The sequence below is a fragment of the Hippoglossus stenolepis genome, chromosome 1 (genome assembly GCF_022539355.2).
Source record: "Hippoglossus stenolepis isolate QCI-W04-F060 chromosome 1, HSTE1.2, whole genome shotgun sequence".
Taxonomy (NCBI): Eukaryota; Metazoa; Chordata; class Actinopteri; order Pleuronectiformes; family Pleuronectidae; genus Hippoglossus; species Hippoglossus stenolepis.
In genome coordinates, this window is record NC_061483.1 from 18,174,947 (window position 1) to 18,196,211 (window position 21,265).

The 21,265-nt window shown below is 42.2% G+C and overlaps 1 protein-coding gene across 2 annotated transcripts; it reads right to left on the reverse strand.

Annotated features, from left to right (window-relative positions):
* Nucleotides 1-240: 240 nt before the first annotated feature.
* On the reverse strand, nucleotides 241-20,830 carry cenpf (centromere protein F). 2 transcript variants are annotated; one of them, XM_035155727.2, is made up of 38 exons: nucleotides 20,753-20,830; nucleotides 19,260-19,435; nucleotides 18,973-19,098; nucleotides 18,468-18,538; nucleotides 18,185-18,321; nucleotides 17,861-17,952; nucleotides 17,513-17,786; nucleotides 17,190-17,392; nucleotides 16,699-16,824; nucleotides 16,445-16,573; nucleotides 15,918-16,040; nucleotides 15,474-15,609; nucleotides 15,258-15,387; nucleotides 14,866-15,145; nucleotides 14,379-14,585; nucleotides 14,036-14,244; nucleotides 13,181-13,310; nucleotides 12,600-12,878; nucleotides 11,819-12,406; nucleotides 11,481-11,654; nucleotides 10,467-11,371; nucleotides 10,137-10,339; nucleotides 9,923-10,055; nucleotides 9,684-9,819; nucleotides 9,364-9,466; nucleotides 8,843-9,096; nucleotides 8,629-8,737; nucleotides 8,253-8,458; nucleotides 7,942-8,160; nucleotides 7,046-7,189; nucleotides 6,606-6,795; nucleotides 6,422-6,519; nucleotides 6,211-6,252; nucleotides 4,870-6,006; nucleotides 4,605-4,734; nucleotides 3,867-4,502; nucleotides 3,384-3,505; nucleotides 241-1,165 (listed from the first exon to the last, which is right to left on the reverse strand). In XM_035155727.2, exons 2-38 carry the CDS (start codon nucleotides 19,419-19,421, stop codon nucleotides 1,028-1,030), a joined length of 8,481 nt encoding a protein of 2,826 aa, XP_035011618.2. In that variant the 5' UTR covers nucleotides 19,422-19,435; nucleotides 20,753-20,830; the 3' UTR covers nucleotides 241-1,027. The 2 variants fall into 2 exon arrangements, with proteins under 2 accessions (XP_035011618.2, XP_035011619.2); XM_035155728.2 differs by having other exon boundaries at nucleotides 19,260-19,431; nucleotides 20,753-20,804.
* Nucleotides 20,831-21,265: the final 435 nt, after the last annotated feature.

The window sequence follows — 21,265 nt, forward strand, 5'->3', positions numbered from 1 at the left end:
ATTATTTCCTCATCTGATGAATTTAAGTTCTGAGGTGAATCTCCCACTGACAGATTAATCGGATTCTGTCTGGTGTTTCCTGCCCAGTACACTCAGCAGGTCACACAGCCCTGCACTGCTGCACTGCACACCTTAACCCAACAGCATGGCTCAGCTGCTCCACCCTGTGGTGGCATACTGCAGTCTGCGCCCGTCTACAGTCACACACTCATTCATATAATAAAGACAAGACAAAGATCGTGCAAACTTAGAAGGTTTAGTAAAAAAACAAGGGTCATTTAGAACTATGAGGCCTTATTAACTATTTACAATAGCGTTGATCTACATCTAAATCAAAACATAAAATGCTGAAAGCTTTTTAAAAACAGAAAAATGCCATAACTATAATGTTTTAGCAGATTTGTTGTCATGACTAAAACAGTTAAAATATGTAGAAAATATGAAACAGTGAAAGCAGAAAATCTACACAAACTTAGCTGCCATTAGTATTTAGCTGATATGCTGCAGGATGCATTAGCATTAGCGGTCATTAGTTCTGTAATGTACATTATTCAATACATTTCTCACACACCAAGAAAACAGGAACAGTAAATAAGAGGAAAAAATATACAACCAGTGAGTCGGAGGTGAAGATAAACAAAGAGACCAGAACAAGGTGAAGATGAAGATACATTCAGAGGATCACAAAACAATGGCGGTTTCATTTGCTCTCAGGAAAAATACGTTTCGGGACCTGGATGTTTTTAAACCTGTCTTCACCTCACTTGATTTAGTTTGTAAAGAGGTGACGTGTAGCTGTGGCAGTGCTGCATCACAGTGATTCAACACACATACTTGTACTTATATCTATGTGAGGACATGAACTGACATAATGCGACAATAACCCAAACCCAGTCCACTTCCACCCAGACACGTTTAAAATAAGTGTCTCTACTTTGAAATTTAAAAGTGGAGTGTTAACCTTTTGTGTATTTATTCGTGTGTATGTATTTACAAAGTGCAAGAATGTGTGTGTGTGTACATTGATCTACTGAACATGACAGTTGTCTGCTTGTTGTGTCTCTTTCTGCTCTGGGCTCTTCAGTGAGCTCAGTGATTGACGCGCTGGTTTTTCTTCGCCGCTCAGGGAAAGACGCTTCCTGTTGGAGCTGTCTGCAGACGCACTCTGGAGGAGTGTGGAGAAAGAAAAGAATAAGAAAAGTCATTAAAGTAGGGCAGAGGGACATTCATGAATGAAGGAAGTACATTTGTCAGCAATTTTGACACATACAGCGGGGGTTCACTCTAACAGGTGATTGTGACACATCATTTCCTCTTGACCTCTTTGACCTCAAACCTCTACATCCTTTAAATACATCACTGCTTTGCTTCAGTTGACCTGACACCATAAGGAAGCTGACCTGGACTGACTTAGAGGTGTGAGGGGTCCGGATATTCTGCACATTCTGATTTGTGTGTGTGTGTGTGTGTGTGTGTGTACCAGTTTGAGCATATAACAAAGTGTGAGGACATTTTGGGAAAGAGAGGACATTTTGGCTGGCCCCCCCTTTAATGGACTGTTTGGGGGTTGAGACTAGGTTTTAGGGTTAGGGTTAGAATAAGGTTTAGGTTAGGTTAAGGGTTAGGGATTTAGTTTGGATGGTTTGCGTAAGAGGCTAGGGCAGGGGTTCCCCAACTTTTCAGCCCGCGACCCCCAAAATAACAGTGCCAGAGACTGGCGACCCCCACCGACCCTGGATGTGGTATATAATGTTGCGCACAGCCATGCACACGCACTATTAGGCCTATGCAAACACGGGCATTAATACAACACAAAAGAACAACAGCCTTACAGCCATGATATTATTTTATAGCAATTTAAGAAATAGAATATAACCAGAATACAGGGAAACTCCCTGTATAAACAGCAGGGCTGAGTGAGCATATACTGTAAGTATAAAAAAGTGCGCAGGTGATGTCTGTGCGCGTCTGTATGCATAACGAGCAGCAGACACCTTATTGCTGCCATGTGCAAAAACTTTAGGGTTATTTATTTTAGCCTAAACATTACTTTCATTTCTTAAAATCACTACAGGTGGGCAATATGCATGGAGCAGAGCAAGTCCATTCTCGGCTTTATTTTGGAGACGGCGACTCGGAGATCATTCTCCACGTTTAGCTGCGCTCTGTATCTATTCTTTATGTATGTTAGGGCTGAGAAAGTCTTGCACAAGTACGCCAGCCTCCTTAACCAGTGAGGGTCCGTGAGGTGGTCAGCGAGCTGGGATCCATGCTCCATCAGAAATATGCGCAACTCGTCCCGCAGCTCACGCAGGCGGCTCAGCACATTTCCCCGCAAGAGCAAGTCTGATATTGAGTGGATGTGTTTTTATGTAGTTGACCATTTTTATCGCAATGTCAAGAATATGTTTAAGCTTTGGTTCAAGTGTTTTGCTTGCAAGAGATTCTCTGTGAATAATACAGTGTGTGAAATTTACGTGCGGCGCCACTTGTAAGACTCTCGCTTTCAGTCCTTTCTTTTTCCCCAGCATCGCTCCAGCCCTGTCCCTACACACACACCAATACAGTTTTCCGAAGATAGTCCCTCTTCTTTTAGTTTTGTAAAAATGTCCTCACCTGTGCACGTCCACTCCGGAGCGCGGAGCAAAACAGCATTACGTTTTCCATCAAAACTGTATCTGATGAAAACAAGCAGCTGGGCATAGTTTAATATATCTGTGGATTCATCTAACTGTAAAGCATATTTCCCTTTTTTAACTCTATCCACCAGCTGGCACTTTATGTCCTGGGCCATGTCGGTGATGCGCCGGGCAATCGTCCCGTTAGACAGCAGCACTGCTTCCAGATCACGGGCTAATTTATCCCCATGCATGGCCCGATTGATAGCTACAGCAGCGGGTTTAATTAACGTTTCGCCGATTGTGTGTGGCTTTTTTGCCTGTGCAATTAAATATGCCACATCATATGATGCCCTTTGAGCTTCGGCTGGGATTGTCTATCTGTTTAGTAAGGACTATCTTTTGGCCTTGCAACTCTCGCTCGTTCCGCTAATCCGTGTAGTAATAACCTCAAGGGTCAACAAAGAAAAAGGAAAAAACTGATGAGAATGTTTTTATTGCATGGTTTTATTCTAATTTCAACTCATATTTATACAATAATGGGTTAAATATTCCATTTTAAATAATTTTATTTTAAAATTGTATTTGTTTTTTGGACGGCATCTCGCGACCCCCCACTTTGGGAACCCCTGGGCTAGGGAATGCATTATGTCAATGAATGTCCTCACTAAGAAGCTGTACAAACGTGTGTGTGTGTGTGTGTGTGTGTGTGTGTGTGTGTGTGTGTGTGTGTGTGTGTGTGTGTGTGTGTGTGTGTGTGTTCACCTTGCCGTCAGGTGACGATACTGGACCAGTCTTTCTGGCAAGCAGTCGTGGGCTACAGCGCTTCACTGTGGTTCTCCTCATGATGAATGGACTCTTCTCTCCCAGGGGAATATCAGCAAAGCCTGAGGGAGCACAAATGATGATGTAATGTTTTGAATTTAGAGCTTTGTTCCGCCAACTAGCTTCAAACCCAGTGATATTTTTAAAATGTTTTTATTTTGCTTCCATCTTTCTGTCCATTTGCTCCTGTGTTTTTGCTGCTAATCTCACACACTGCTGTATTCCTACCTTAGAGTTTTAAGGTGAAAAAAGATCTCAATAGCCCGAAGGCATAGAGTATTTCAAATAGAACACTATTTCTATAGAAATGTGGCAGGCTGCTAAAACTAGGACTCGGTAATATACAGCAGCACAGAAAACTAACTGCAGAAGTATTTCCTGTGAAAGAGTTGTAGTTACAATAGAGAACCACCCAACACAAACCTCTCTGCACCAGCTCAGGAAGTCCCTCTGGCCTGAACTCATCCTCCTGCTCACTTCTTGATTTGGGTGTAGCCACTGCGTTGGCCTTGATCTTCTTTGTCAGGTTGTGCAGGGCCTCCTGGGCACTGTCTTTATCGCTGACGTCACGGTGACCCCGCTTCCCTGAGAGTGACCCTTGAGGAGACTTCTGAGGCGTCAAGGGAACTGTGTTCTCAATGTCGTTGTGCATCTTTTCTTCCTCGTGTTTGGAGGAAGACTTCCTACCTGAGCGCCGGCAGTGAGTACTACCAGCGGTGCTCGAGTGGGCATTGGCTTCATTAGCACGTTGGCTGGCAGTAATCTGTTCGAGTCGTGTTGTCAGTGCATGGTTGGTCTCTTCCAGTTTGTGGACCTCGACCATCAGAGTGCAGTATTTATCCATGCTCTCATCGGCCTCAGTGCTTTTCTCCTCCAGGAGTGTCTTCACTTCATCCAGCTCACTCTTGATCTCCTCCAGCTCTTTATCCCTCTCTTCTAATTCCCTCTTCTTTCCATCGAGGGCAGCTTTAAGTTCTCCCACCTCCTTGGTTTTGTCCTGTGACTCGATCTTCAGTGGGTTTATCCCTGGCTGCACCTCCTCACGGCTCTTAGCATCTCCTGAAACAAAAATGTTAACGGAATTATTCAACTGCACTTTCTGGAGACAGTTAACCATTAAGCATGATGACTAACTGGTGAATCTGTTGGCGATGTATGCACCTGAGCTGTTTAACATCATTTGCTTTTCCTGCTCCAGCTGTTTGCAGTTTTTCATCCAAAGATTCATCTTGCTCTGAGCAGAGTCTCTCTCTTTGGACAGACGAGCAGCCCGGGATGTCAGCACCGACACCTCCAGGAGAAGCACACAGAAATATGTTGAGACAGCGTGTGGGGGGAAACAAGAGTGTTGGGTTGAACAGTGCAACCTGTTATTCTTTGTGTAAAATGACAATTAGTTCAGAGTTTAACATATGAATGTGTGTACCTGCTCATTTAACTGTACAATGGACAAGTTGTGGGTTTCCAGCTCTTTTTCCATAGAGGCAACAGCAGACTGAAGGCTCTCTTGTTCTTCTGCAAGTTTCTGTCTCTCTCTCTCTGCTCTTTGCTTCTCTTCTTCCAGCGCAGAAAGAGTGGAGCACAGCTTCTCCTTCTCTACTTCAATCAAAGTAAGGGATGACTGCAATTGGACGTCTAACTTCTGTTTCTCCTCCTCTATTTGTTCCTTCTCTTGCTTGAGTGGAGACAGAGTCTGTTGCAGGCTGTGTTTCTCATTTTCTATCAAAGAAAGTTGAGATTGAAGCTTTTCTCTCTCATCAGTGATTCTCTCCTGGTCTTGCTCTAGTCTTTGTTTCTCTTTTTCCGCAGATTCAAGAGAGCAACGCAGGTTATCTCTCTCTTCTTCCACTGTTAATAAGGTAGACTGCAGTTTCTCTTTTTCCTCTACCAATCGTCCCTTTTCTCCTTCTATCTGTTCTTTCTCTGCCATAACCGATGAGATGGAGTTTACCGAGGCTTGTCTCTGATCGACTTCATCCTCCCTTTCTTTTTCCAGAATTGCCATCTCTTCTTCTTTGGCTTTTATAAACATTTTCAACTCTTTAATTTCTGCTTCCAAGGTCTCAATACAGGTGCTCAGGTCCTCTCTCTCTTTTCGCCACTCATCTCGCCGGGAGCGGAGTCTCTCTCCTTCAGTCTGCTCGTCCTCCAAAGAACTCTGGAGGCAATTTCTCTCTTTCTCCATCTCTATCAACAGGAACTGCACCTTATCTTTCTCACCCTCTGTCTCTGCACTCTTTTGTTCGAGTGAGATCTCTCTCTGCTTAGAGGCTTCCAGCTGCGCCTGGAGGTCATCTACGTGTCTGATTTGCCTCTCTGCTTCCTCTCTCATCCCTTTCTCCAGCTCTACCATGCATTTTCGTCTCTCCTCTTCCTGTTTTCTATCTACTTCTGCCTTCTCCAATCCTCTTTCAAGCTCCTCCTTAGCTGCCTTCAGCTCCTCTATCTCTCTGTTTTTGGTTTCCAGCTCTCTCTCCAATTGTTCTTTCTCAGATCTCAGGTTTTCCAGCATGGTTGAGAGATCCGATAGTTTCTCTGTGAGCTTTGTCTTCTCCTCCTCCACCTAAGATTGAGGGTTCAAGACAAGACAGCAGAGAGTTTGTGAAAGGAGACAAATCAAGAGTGGGGGAGAAATCAGGATCGAAACAAGAGTAAGAGCACGAGAAAAAAAGAGAAAAGGAGAGGAAACCAGATTACTACAGTTCTAAGTTGATATACAGTTAATGTGTCACAAATCACCCCATCTGAATAGAATAATATAAAGTACCTCTCTTCTCTCCTCCTCCAGCTCAGCTTTGGTTGTCTCAACCTGTGTAAAACACAACATTTCCATTTATATGATATAGATCTAACCCTTTATTTCATTAAACCCCTTCACCTGTATGTCTTATCATGGTAAAAAAGACAAGTTACAATACTAGAAAAAACCCTGTCTAAATGGAGGTACATGTTACTGTTTGTATTTTTTGACAGAATACCTGTAGAAATGCTTCCTCCAGACTTTGCTCTAAATCTTCCTTCTCTCGTTCCAGAGCATCAATGCAATCCTGCAGTGAGTCGGACTTCCTCTGGGCAGCTACAGAGATACAAAGTAACGTTAGGGCAAACACACTACAGAACTGAAAACGTCATATAATTTTATATCAAAGACAGAGGGGTCACCTTTGAGCAGCTCTCCCATCTTCTTTTTCTTTCTCTCGTCTGACTCAATGCGGACCTGAAGCTTTTCGATGCCAGTTCTCATCTGCTGGACCTCACCTTGTGTGGAGTTCAGACGAGAGGCAATCTCTCCTTTCTCCAGAAGAGACGACTCTAGAGACTGTGTAATACGACTGACTTCTCCCTCTAAAGCCTTGGGAAGAGAAATAGGAGAGAAACAGTGAGGAGGAGTTAAATTGAAAACCTTAGGTTCCTTGAATCTAAAATATATATTTCACATATTCTCTAAATCCCTCATCATAGTCTATTAGTATTATTTCGAGCAGATGGGATATAACCCAGGTAAAACCTTCTGACTCATTTAAGTACTTGAAAGTGTTTGACTCTCACATCCATTGAATTACATGTATAATAAAATGCTTAGTATGAAACTTCACCCTCACCTGTATCTTGCTGACCATGGACTCAGTGTTTTGATTGGCAGAGGTCTGGTCTTCCTGGATCTGGTTAAGATGGCCGATAAGGTCCTCCCTTTCTCCACTCTGTTGAGAGATCGCCTGCTCCTGCCCCTTAATGTTCTCCAACAGCTTTAGTGGAATAAAATGAACTTATAGTTAGAAATAAAACAAAAACAGTAACATAAATAACAGAGGACATTTGGGACGCATGGATATCAACTAAACGTCTAGATCCTAGACTGTAAATAAAGATGGATGAAGCTTCTCCACTTCCAAGTTAAAATAACCCGGATACGAATGCAGCCATCTTGCACATTTGGAGCCATAGTCTGCACAGTAGTGACCATTCAGTCTCAGATGTAAATTCTGATGATATCACCCAGTTTTTACAACATCAAACAATTCAAACCAAACTTACTGAAAAAATAAGCACTACAAACATCTGTGTGATAAGAAAAACCTAAAATGTCAGAAACGCTCTCTGAGAAAGATGTATTTGACGAGCACTTTCACTTTTTGGTTTGGTCCATGTCCCATCCATTGACGCAGAGGTGGGATTTATGACATATACTGCAATCAGACACTAGGTGGCAATCAAGACACTTTAGCGTCATTTTGGGGGATTTGTCATAATGTCAGTCTTTATATACAGTCTATTATACGGTCTAGATATGCCAATAGCAGACATTAGAATGCACAGGTAAGTTTGGAGCTGTTGTCATGTCTTAACCCAATAGAATCTAAGAGGCATTTCTCTCACCATTCAAGTTGCCTAAAAATCTAAACACTCACTACATCTAAATAAAAGTCTACCTTGCCTTGTGATGTGGCATGTAACCAGGTCCCAGATTCAACTCAAACCAACCTCCTCTTCATTTTACCTGTTGCCTCTCTGTCTTCAGTTTCTCCGTGTTGCCTTGCAGAGCTTCGTACTCCTTCCTCCCTGCTCTGATGTCATCCTCCAGGATGGAAATCAAATGCCTGGTGTCACAGTTCGTCTTCTCCAGACTGTGAACCTTTTCTCTCCATTGCCCCAAAGACTGGTTCAGCTCATCTCGCTCCTCAGAGCAGGACACAAGCTCAGATCTCAGTTGGCTTGTCTGAGGAAAAAATAAGATTAAAAATTGTTATGTTACCTTCATTGATTCGTGAGCCTTTCATATACATTATTTCTCTGCTCAGCTCTGCTCACCTCTGTCAGGAGTGTTTCTCTCTGCTGCTCCATGCCGGAACACGTCCTCCTCTGCGTCTCCATCTCATCCTTCAGTCTGCTCCTCTCCTCCTGCAGGGTCTCCAGCTCAGACTCCATGCCCAGGATGTGCTTCTCCAGGTTCGCTTTCTCAGATCGAACCCTCTTCAACTCGCTCTCCTGCTGAAGGAACTTTTCATCCCATCCACCTGTAGAACATAGTACAACTGTTCAACTTGTGTATTTATTCATAAATCGGGCAGTGCCATTCGATTTGAGCAGTCTGAATTCACAACCACATTCACAGAGCATATACTGTAACACCTTGTTTCAGTCTGGACTTGTGAAATGACTTCCTCATAAGCAGAAAGATATTTACCTTTGGCCATTTCCAGTCCTTCCAGCATCTCCATAACATCAGCCAGCTGGCATTTAGATGTCTGTAGCTGTAGAGTCAATGTCTCTCGCTCCTCTGACAGTTGCGCCAGCTGAAGATGAGCACACAGCACAAGTATAACATATTAAAATAATGAATGCTACTGTTACACTACCACGTATGTGATATTTGCCACTGTACAATTTCTTTCCCCTACCTGCTCAGCAAGATCTTTCTTCTCCTTCAAAGCAGCGTTCAGTTTATGTGCTGCACCATGTGCCTCCTCCTCTGCTGCATCCACTTTCTTTTCCAAGTTTTGAACTTGGACTTCCAGTTCAGATGTCAGCTCCTTTCTCAGGGTCAGTTCAGAGCTCAGGAGGTCACACTCTGAGCGCAAGGTCTGGAGCTCATTTTCTTGTTTTGTGATCACTTCCTTATACGGGGTAATGTCATCTTGTCCCTGGGACGAGTCTGTTGAAATTTTAATAAAAAGTCTAAATAAAACTACATTCAAACAGTAAAATGACAAATAAAATTCTAAAATAAGTTGTGATGCTGATATTGGCCTTTTAAAGTCGTTTTTTAAAAAGATGCAGCTGAAAAGTTTAACGCCACAGTAATAGCTAAAAGAAATCATCACTCTTTAGTATGTGCTCAGTGTGAATCAGTTAGTAAGACCAAGAAATCCCATGATTATATTATTATTACTGCAGTTCAAAGCACACTTTATTTTCTCACCACAGGAGTTAAATTCTTTCGTCGTGGAGATGGTTGGAGACATTTCACAAACTTCAGGTTCATTGTCAATAACATCTCTGGGACAGCTGCTGTCACGAGGAACCTGTGAGAGAGAAGACAAAATTAAAAGGTCAAGAGGAGCGACACCTTAAATCAGTCAGGATTTAATATTATACATTTTGAGAGGTAAGGGGTTATATGGATGTTGAACATTCAAGAGAAATATCAATAGCTAATTAAAAATATAGAAAGGCTAGTATTTAACTAATGACACCATAATGAGCGAAGACAAATACATTGTTGTAGTAATGATCTAATACCTGATCCAAGGGCTGCTCCTCCTCATCATTCCTCATTTCCTCTTCATCAGCCACACTTGCCTGCCTCTGCTCCTCAATCTGTTCCTGGATCAGCACTTGCTCAGTGACGACCTCCTTGAAGACCAACTTTGTCTCACTGTAAGAGTTCAGGGAAATTGAGTTTTAATGATCACATAATAAAATACATATAACATAAGTATATAATTGTGTATTTGTTCTTAGTACAGAGCTCATTGTACCAGAAAGAATCGTCAGACTCATGGAAAAGTTCCTCCAGGTCAAACACCATCGAGTTCTGCTGCTCCTTTTCTTTAAGAGACTCGGTATTTGTACTTGAATCAAGAATCTGTCCTGCTGCTTCCTCCGGGGAAACTGTTAAGAGATAAATGCACATTATTGCACATATTCAAATTAAAGTAGCACAGATTTTCATAGTTTTTGGTTTACACTCACCACCAGTTCCTGTCTCCTCAGACTCGATGTGGCTGATGTTCTCTTCTGGCGTCTGTGTTTCTGTGAGTTGCTGTATGAGGCTGTGTTGCTGTCCCACCTGCTCCAGCAGTAACTCGTACTTTTGTCTGAACACAGTCAGCTCCTCCTGTAAAGCCACCAGCTTCTCATGCAGTTTGGCCTGCTCTGCCTCAAACTGGAGGCTCCTGTGATAAAGCAGAATTCCAGCTGATATTTACAGTACAAAACAGTCAAAACCATCTAATAGACACTGGTATAGATATATTTACTTGTGGAAGCACATTTGACCTTTGAAGTGAAGATGTACTGTACCTTTCTCTGTTCTCCTCCTCAGTCTTCATGTCCCTCATCTCGAGCTGCTCCTTCAGCCTCTGCTGCTCCTGCTCTGAGGCCTGGAGCGAGTACTGGATGCACTGGTATTCCTCTCTAAGTGAAGCCATCTCATTCTCACGCCTCTGAGTGCTTTCCTGTAACTGCAGCTTCTCTTCAGTTACTTGAATCACACTCGACTGTTGCTGGATGTTCTCTTCAGTCAGCCGATTATAGCTCGTTTCCAGCTGAAGCTTCTCCTCAACGACTTGAGCCAAGTTGGAAACCAAAGCCTTTTTCTCAGCAGTTAATTCACTGAGTTCAGACTCAAGTTTGGTTTTCTCCTCATTTATCAGACTGAGAGCAACATCTAGCTGTGCTTTCTCCTCAGTGACTTGACCAACAGTTGATTCAACTTCAAGTTTCTCAGCAGCTACTCTATCGATCTTTGCTTCTGTTTGCTGCTTGTCTTCTGTTAACTGCTCAACATTTGAATGTAGTTGCTTGTTCTCCTCAGATAGTTTGTCTAAACTGGCTTCTAGTTGTTTCTTCTCTGCAGTTACTTTTATTATTTCATTCTCAATTTGTTTTTTTTCATCTGTCAACTGTTTCCGTTCAGCTTCAAGACTGTTTTTCTCCTGAAGAAACTGGTTGCGATACTTCTCTTTGTCTTCGTTTATCTGCCTGAGAGTCGTCTCTAACCTGATATTTCCCTCTGTGGTCTGACTGAGTTTAGTCTCTAATTCAGCCACACTCTCCTCCAGCTGGTTGCGCTTGACAGAGTCCTCCTCTAGACGAGTTATTTCACAGCTCCTCCCCAAAAGCTCCTCCTTAGCTGTGACATACTGTGTCTCCAGCAGAGAGTTCTGGGATTGGACCTCATCTAAGCGGGATTCCAGGACAGAGACCTGAAGGAGAAACTGAATTTAGATTTCAAAAGGGATATTTTCTTTTCTCAGAGCAAAAGGAGGTTGAAAAGACGATGCACATTGATTTTTGACAGACGTGTAAGACTACCTGGGCTTTGCTGTCCTCCAGCCTGTCCTCCATATCGGTCATCTGGGTGTGGTTCTGAGCAAGCTGCACCTCCAGTGCCTCTATCGTCGCCTTTAACCCCTCCAACTGACTGTCAAAAGAGTTCATGGTTGACTCGTTGTCCTCCAGGTCCATTTGCAGCATCTCCAGCTGTACCTGGATGTGAATAATAACGGGCTGATCAATGGGCTATCTCATACTTTATTTGTTCAAATATTCCACAGAAGAAAAACACAATATAGTATGGTTTAGATTAGATTATATGCAGGTAGACTGTAGACACCTAAGGCCAAAGACATAAGAACAAATAACTGACCAACCTTGATTTTGTTCATGGCGACCATCTTCTCCTTCAGTAGATCTGAGGATTTGAGCTGCTCTGCCTCTGCTTTATTCAGCTTCTCTTTCAGACTCTTTATCGTGCCGTCTCTGTCTTCTAAGCCGCGTGAAGCAGCAGACAGAGTCGTCTTCATGGTCTTTATCTCCACTCGACACACACTCAATTCTGATTTAGCAGAAGTTACTGATTGCTTGGATGTTTTGAGCTGCTCTTTCAAGCTCTTCTCTTTGTTGAGGAATTTTTCAATCTCTGAAACTTGACTCTCTGACTCTTTAATCATCTTCTCGGTCAGATCTTTTACCTCTTTCTCCAGAGCAGACACCAGCTTACTTTTCTCAGTCAGGGTGTTCTCTAGGTTTGTCTTGATTTCAATTGTGGATGAGTGATTCTTCTCAAGAGCTTCTAGAGACTTTTTAAGGTCAGTGTGGGATTGGTTGATCACATCTAGCTGATTCTGCAAGACTGGAAGCTTCTCTGCTGCATCTGTGTTCCCAGCTACTTTTTCTTCAAAGGTAGATATCTGCTCCATAAGATGGTTGATCTTTTCCATCTGAGCATGTTGGAGGATCTTAATAGGAAGCAGAATAGAAGGAATTAAGCTTCATATTTATATTTGAACATTAGTTAGTAAAAACAACTTGATTTGGGATAAACAGAATGGATTTGTGCACTTGAAGATAACTGGTAAATAAATATAACAAAACAATACAAGATAATAAAACAAACAAATCTAACAATATTTAATACATTTAATTTAATACCTCTGCTTCTTTTTTCATCTCTTCTGCTGCATTGTCCAGCTCAGCCTTTTGTTTCTCCACAGATGAAATCTGAGCTTCAGCCTCTCTAAGCTGCTTCTCCTTCTCTTCTGCGTGGCCCTGCTGGTCCTTTAGTTCCCCTTCCAACAATTTGAGATCTTCAGATTTTTTATCCAACATCTTTTTGTGTACCTCTTCGCTTACTGCCAGTAACTTAAGTTGTTCATGCATCTCAGCTTCCAGTTGCTCCTGTAGCTTAAGGGACTGTTCCATGGAATTGACCTGAATAATGTATAGAAGATGCATCTTAGACCTCTACTGGTTAAAACAAAAGTAAGGAATAAGACCCAACATGAAGAAAAAGCACAGTCAGGAGTAGATATTAAACACCAAGTACAATCAGCCAATACACCATTTATTTATGTTCCAGACAGTTGATCATAATATCATATTATATTAGTCATATGATTATTTTGTACAAAGTTGGATCAACTCCAAAGGAAACGCCAGAACAAGTAAACTGAATAAAAATAGTAATCATTGATCTGTTAAATACGTTTCTGTTGCAGTGCAGTATAACAGACCTGGTTTTGGATGATCAGCAGCTCTTGCTTAGCCTCCTCCAACAGAAACCTGATGTGCTCCGTCTCTTCAGCCTTTGCTGAAACCCTCTCCTCACACTGCCTCAGCAGCACTTCCCTCTCTTCTGCCAATCTGGTACAGATAAGATACAGAGGACGGAAAATATGCATGTTAAAAAGCGAGCTACACTAATTGTAGCTGGAGGAAAACAATGGGGACAGGATTCATATGATACTGCACTAATGATGAATAAGATTACAACAAGATTGCTTAGATATATAATATGGCTACTCAAATACACTACCATTACTGGCAATAATAACATCATAATTGTCATTGCTGCTCCCTTCATTTCTATCGGACATTTTCTTATTTAGAAATACTTTAAACATCGACACACCTCTCTTTTGTATTAAAAGCTGTTTCTTCTATTCAATTTTGTAAAGATTATTATTTTGTTGATATGATCAGCTACAGGCAGCATCAGTTGCACTTCTGTCTATTCTGAGAGGGATCCTTCACGTGTGGCTCTCTCTGAGGTTTCTACATTTCCCCCCTGTTAATAGGGCTTTTTTGGGTAGTTTTCCCTTACTCTTGTTGAGGGTTAAGGACAGAGGATGTCGCACTGTGTTAATTCCTATGAGACAAATTGTAATTTGTGAATATGGGCTATACAAGTAAAATTTGATTGATTAATAATGCATCCTTGAATATTTTATTGTGTGCACTATTGACTTTAGTGAATTTATGTTGCAGACACAGCCTTGATGAAAACTTTAATTAATTTTGGAAAAGCTGTCTGTTGTATTGAAAAAGAAAAATCATAACAAAATGATGAACTAACAAACAACTCTCACCTGAGGTTTTGCTCCTCTTGCTGTGCAGTGGACTGCTCGAGACTCTCTCTCAGCTGGTTGATCTCAGCCTGGCGCAGCGCCACCAGCTGGTCTTTGGAGTGAACCAGGTCACAGGCTGCCTGATGCTCATCCTGCAGCTCTGTGTTCGTCTTCTCAGCTTGTTCTGCTCGAGTCATTTCCTTTTGCAGCCGCAACTCCAGATCTTTGACCTGTAAAAATAAAATACAAATAGGCCAATTAGGATTTTTTTTAATTACAACAATCCAATATTTTCAAATCATTAAAAAAAAACCTTTTAACCAACAAACTGTTCTCAATGAAAATAAAAGATATAATAAATCACCTGAGCTTCGAGTTGTGCCACTTGCACACCAACATTCTCCAGATCTTTGGCGTGTTTCTGTCCAGCCTCACAGAGTTGAGACTTCAGCTCATTGTTCTCATGCTCTCTCTGCTCCAACTCTGTGCTCTTGTTGAGGAGTTCACCCTTCAGGGAATCGATGTGAGCAGACAAACCGGCCTTATCGTCCTCAACACTCATGTGCTGCTTCTACAATGATGACAGTAAACATACTCAGGGTGAGGGACAATTAACTGAATACTTTAGTTGATGTTAGTGTATTTTGAAATATATTTCGTATTATAGTCATTGATGGTATTCTTAACAAATTCTCAAAAAATTATGAGAATTTTTACAATGATTGGCTCTTGATTGACACAAATTTGTCAATCAAGAATGAATTGTAAACTGTCATTCTGTGTGGCAATCATTCCTTTATCAATGTTTCTTTATTAAGTCTAAAAAAAACACGGAAACCACTTCATCTTACCTTAAGTTCTTCATTAGCCTCCTTCAGCGAAATGAGACTCTTCTCCAAGTTGTTAATTTTGTCAGTGAGTTCCTTTTGCACTGCTTCAGTTTCATTAATCAAGACCTCCTTTTCTTTCTTCCACTCCAGCAGAGCTTGATGTTCTTGTTGCGCCTCCTTACACTCACTCTGACTCACAGAGAGATTGGATTTCAGGTCTTGGCTCTCCTTCTCCACGACTGTCAACCTGTTGGTCAGTTTCTCCACCTCCTGTTTCTGTTTCTGCAGTTCATTCTGAAGTCTACAGTGGGATTAAAATATTTTATAATGATCAAAAGTTAATAAGTTAAATAAAGCATAGATGAATAATGAAAGACCAACTTTCTGCCTCTGTGTAGTAAGACTATGTTCACCTGTCATTTTTGGTTTCTGCATCAGAAAGAGTCTTCTTCGAGTTTTCCAGCTCACGGGTTGAAGCCTGAGTCTGCTGCTCCAGTTTTGTCTCAAGTCTCTTCAGCTCTTCTAACTGTCCTTCTGATTTCGCTAAGGAGCAAAAACACGAGTTAAAAAACAGAGATGACTTCAGATCATGCTCCACAATCCATATCCATACCAACTACGTAACTTACCTTTGAGGTCATCTAGTTGTCCCTGGGCGCGTTTGAGGCTCTGATCTCCACTCTTCTTCTCTTCCTCCAGCTGAGACAGACGCCTGCTGCTTTGGTCCAACTGGACAGTCAAACTGTTCTTCTCTCTCTGCAGCTCCTGGTGGGAGGGAGAAATGTGGAGAGAAGCGACAGCAAAAGATGACGACAGTGACGGTGGAAGACAAGATCAAGCAGGAAAACAAAGATAAGAAAAATAAAAGAATAGCTCACAGTGTTGCAATAAAAACAAACACATTTTTATGTTGTATTTTGGTTACAATATAATATTTAAATTTACTTTTATTGTATTTGGCCACCAACGGCTGTTTAGACATCAACTAAAGATGAAAACTATATCAGCAGACTTATTAGTGAAATTTCAATACACCATTATAGTAAGAAAATATTCTACTCAAAGCCACCCACCTCCATGTTCTTGCGGATGTCCTGTTCTTTGGTCTGAATGACCTGGAGGCTCTGCTCTGACCGCAGCAGTTTCTGTTTCTGCTCCTCCACCTCCTTCTCCATCTGACTCTTCTGGAGGCACATCTATAAAGAAGCAAGGGAAGAGACAAGTCAAGCTAGGGGGGCTGGGGTAAGGTCGATTTTTGTAATTAGCCAGTAAACTCTCACACAGCATGCTCTCATATACACCCCCTGTACTGAAGGGTAAAGAGAGGGGCGGTGTTACACATAGATCTGACTTCCTGAGAACTACCTGCCTGACTTAGAAACACTCAGTTAAAGTGGAAACTACAGGTGTTATAAAGAACTCTGCCTTGAATGGATGGTAGAAATGTTAGGGATTTTTTGATGGTCACCGTGCTTCTGTCACCGGTGCTTTGGGATTCAGTGACCCATTGTCTAAACCAATGGTTTTGTGAGTTAAAAAAAGTTGAGTAGAAGAAGAAAGGGCAGAAAAGTGCAAAGTAAAGCAGAGAGGTGACAGTTACCTTCTCCAAATCAGCCTGCAGTATGTTGTAGTCTTTTTTGGACTGTTGGATCTCTTGTGTGAGCTTGGTTCTGGTCTGGTTCAGCTGCTGATCCAAAGCCGTGTGGGAATTCTGGAGCTGGGCAAGCTCCTACACAGAATATAACAAATACAAAACCTTTGGATTAAAATACAATAGTACATATTTATTCATAATATCTGATTAAACCTAAAAGAATGAAGGCCTGATGAGGGTAAGACTCCACATTATTGCACCTTCTGACTGTCTCGTTCTTGGTCCTTGAGTTTCTGCTCCAGGGCACGTCTGCAGCTTTCAGCGTTGTGCCTCTGACAGTTCATCTCCTCCGTGACTTGTTTCAGCTTCTGCTCAACTGAGCAACACTAAGAACAATCAAGCAACCTTTTATTATACTTTGCCAGTTGTTTACATTTGCTTCCTGTTTCACCTATCTTTACTACAACAAGATATGTAAGGAAGCAGACATAAAACAAAAACAATCTATCGTGCAAAAATTGTTTATGTACCTATGCATGTTTTTCTGTCTTATATGGGGTTGGTAGATCAATGATCATTGATAGTTATTCATAGAGGTGGTGGTACTAAAATTAGACAATATTTGCCCGATACAACCGACAGTTGCAACACCAACACAGACAAGCGCGCACTAATAATATCAGCTGGAAATATCCATAATGCAAATCACCCGACCCCACACCATCACTATGTATCAGTAATTGAAGCCTACCTTGGTCTCCAGCTGCTGTTGTCTGTCTGTGGATTGACTCAGCTCATGACTAGTCTTGGCCAGGTCTCTGTCCCGTTCAGTCAGGTCTTTGCGGGCCTGGTTCAGTTGAGTTTGTAGTTCCTGCAATTTGGAGGCCTGGCCACGAATTTCCTTCTCCTGATTAGCCAGATTCCTCTCCAGCTCGGACACACGGCCACGCAGCTCTGATGAAGAAACACAAAAGGTTACATCCTTGTTGCTCCCCATGATGGTCAAACTCAAAGGGAGCAAATAGATTTTTCAGAGGCAAGACATGAACTGAAGAAATATAACAAACAGTTCACCTTGGTTGAGCGTCTTCAGCTGCTCCATCTGTTGTGAGGATCGACTGGGACTCTGCACTGCTATGGAAGAGCTCATTCTCTGGCAGGATTTGATAGGTGTCTCCTCATGGGCGTCCCACAGGGATGCAGCTCGCCTCTTCAGAGGCGTTTCCATTGGATCCTGAGACTGTCGGCCGTGGCCCTGATCTTGCTGTTGCCATGGGAATATGGAAGATCCAGTTTGGCGGGCAGCAATGTCCTTGTGACTTACACCGACTGAAGACGGATTTAACAACTAGAAGAAAACAGGCATGTTAACATCATCAATTACAAAGAAACAAACATCATTTCGATAAGTGATGTACTCACTTTGACCTGCATGACTTTGAGTTCATTCTCCAGTCTTTTCCTTTCTTCTACCTCCTGGTTGTATTTCTCTTGAAGCTCCTCCAGTCTATTATCTATGGAGCAAACATCAGTTCAAACATCACAGTAAACTTAGATTTTTCCAGAGTCACAATGTCCAAAATAGATGACACAGCAAAATCCCTGACATTTACATCAACACCTTCAACTGAGGTTCAGACATACAGAAATTAACAGAGGCAGTCTGCATAAAGCTGGAAACAACAGGTGAAGAAAAAATAATAACTTGAATATATAAAAAGATATATTATGAACAAACTGAAGTACCCTGCTGTCTGTAAGCTGGGACAGGAGCTGGGGTAGAGAAACATTTCTGTGGAGTAGTGTAAGGCTGCAGCTCAGAGGATGATGATGACATGGAGGAAGAACCAGCGGGCTGAGAACGATCCAGTTCATTTTTGAACCTGGGTAAATAAGAAAAACTTCATCACCAGCCATTCAAGAGTCAGGTTTGAAATCTTTGCATCAACTCAAACACAATGACACAGGGACTAAATCTAACCACAAATGTCCCTCTTAAAACCCTGTTTCAACAGACAAGTGAACTCACTTCTTGAGCTCCTGCTCCAGTCGTTCTATGGTCTTCTTGGAGGAAATAAGCTGACCCTCCAGGTAGCTTACCTAAATCCAATCAGGAACAGAATTCAGTTATCACAGGAAGTTACAAATTCATATTAATTCCAGATGTGTATATCCTCTGCCTCATTTTCCTTTTATCAAACACAGTAGTTGCAACTCTCTAATAATGTGTGACAGTTATAATAGAGTCCAGGTCCTTTACTCTGATTTACTCTGACAGTGGACTGCGGCCCTATCGAGACCCAGACCAATCTCTGATAAATCACAGTGACTTGTTAAATCTTGGCAGAGCATTTCTATTCTAGCCACCGCTTTTCTACCCTTAATGGCTCTGGTGTAGTGGCGCCAAGTCTTCTTGGGTGTGTGATGCTTCTCAGCCAATCATTGCGTCTCAAATCAGTGAGTGAGATACAAACACAGGGAGAGACGAGACAAAAGACAATAGTTTGAAAATTAAGTTGGGAGAGAGTAATTACCTGCTGCTCTTTGATTCCGAAGTCATGGACCACCTTGTGACGGGCTTTCTCCAGAGAGTCAAGTGACTCTACTAAACCCTGGTTCTCTCTTTTCAAAGCAGAGGTCTCTGTACGTTCACTGTCCACCTGGAGAGAGGCAAACAGATAATGGATGGATGTTTGGAAAGACCTTCCACTTCTGTAAGGCTGCTACATCAGTAATTCCCCCAAGGGACTAACTACAGTGTATTTATCTGCACATGAACAGTTTATTATGTTGAATTCATCCTTTCCTCTTGAACACTGACCTTATGTTTCTGCTTTTGCAGGGCAGCCTCTAATGAGTCCAGTTGAAACTGTTTCTGACTCCTTTCCTTCTTCAGTTTATCCAGCTGGACTTCCAGCTCCTGGATCTTCTGCAGGGCTTTCCCTGGAAGTCCATCCTTCCACTCCTCCACTGCCCAGCTCATGGTTTGCAACCTGACTGAACAGACATCAATTTATTTATAGGAGGGACACAGGAGGTCAGCCACTTTGGTGCAGAGGTTGTATGTATCCTCTGCCTGGAGGATTCAGGAGAGAACTGAAGACGACAACAAAGACGAGGAGAACAGCAAAAGGTGGGACTGGTATGATTTCCAAATGCAGTTGAAAGTGATGGAAAATGATGTGGAAGGTGATCAGACTTATAAAATCAGGTGTGTAAAAACTCTCACACACCTATGATGAATTTGTTAAAAAGCTACGGCCTCAGTCAAGCAAGCGTCATAATGCCTGATTAAGGCCCCTTGATTGAAACCTATTTAATACATTTACCATAAAGCCACTGCACCGATCCATCTGTGCAGCTTATGAGTGCATGATGTCATCGATGTGATGCTAACAGCTACAACAATCACACCTCTGAGTCTGTACATCACATGGCTTACTCCTCTGTCCTGCCCAATTCATCTCTAATCCAGCTTTGACCTGCTACTGTGCAACAGCAGAAACAACCAGTCACCAACCCATCAACACCAGTATGTGCTTTACATCATGTCTTCAACCAATGTGAGTGAGGACGTCTAACGTCTAGGTGAAATTGTATTATTTTTTAATCTGAGTGTAATTCAGCGATCCATTTTCCTTCTTGTACATGTGCCAAAGCAGGATGAGTCACCAGCAGCAGACACACACACACGTTGTCACTGTGCTTTGGTCACCCGTGTTTGTTCCTTTAATTATAAACCCACTTACAGAAAAAAACCACAGTGTCTGTTAATTAAATGCGTTAATAATAATAATACGAACACTACACTAATGTTAATGCTACTTGAACGGGTGCTACAGACTTTAACGTAAACGAATAGCGTCGCTGGTTTAACCGTTTATCTTCGAACTTTACCAACGAGTTCAAATGGAAACGTTGTGTTAAGTTAGATTATGTTAGCTTCTTCACAGTTAATGGTGGCTAACGGACAATGGTCGGCTAACAATCAATACCACAGGTTAGTTTGTTTAATGAACCCGTTAGAAACCCATGGGTGTGCCTCTAGTCTTCACTGGGTCCCGAACATAAAACACAATACATGCATTCCACACAGATGTAAAAGAGTGAATGGTAAATACATATAGAGCGTGCAGTCAGTAGTTTGTGTGGACGTAACTTTGACCGAGCGGTTCAACGTGTTTTCTAGTGACCAAGACGACATGTTAGTGAGCCAGCGACGACACCAGTTCATGTGAGAGTGAGGAGATAAAACGTTAAATCAAGTGTTCCCGTTAAGTCACGGTTCGAACGAGCAGAAGCGGCTTCACTTACTTTGGGCGCGACGCTCCTCGATCAGATTCGCTAATGCGGCTCGTTGGGAAATTCAAACTTCGCCGAGGAGACGGAAGCTCACTCAGCTGCGCGCTCATTGGCTGCTTCGGGCGACGTCAGTCGGAGGACGCAGATGATTGGTTTACTCCGGTCTCAGCAGTGCCGCCGCGTGGTGGAAAACAGGATATCAGGACGTCGCCCTCAAGCAACAGTGAACTGTTCAAAACATCACATCATGAGTTCATGAATCTCACCGTGTGTGTGTGTGTGTGTGTGTGTGTGTGTGTGTGTGTGTGTGTGTGTGTGTGTGTGTGTGTGTGTGTGTGTGTGTGTGTGTGTGTGTGTGTGTGTGTGTGTGCGTTTGATTTCATTGCATTAAAATAGTATCAAATATAAGTGAAGTGTAAAAATATGAAGAGTAAGAGATGACCATTGCAAAATCATATAACAATACAAAAGATACATTTATTTATTTCTTATTTGGGATTAATAAGTACGATCTTATTGTATCTT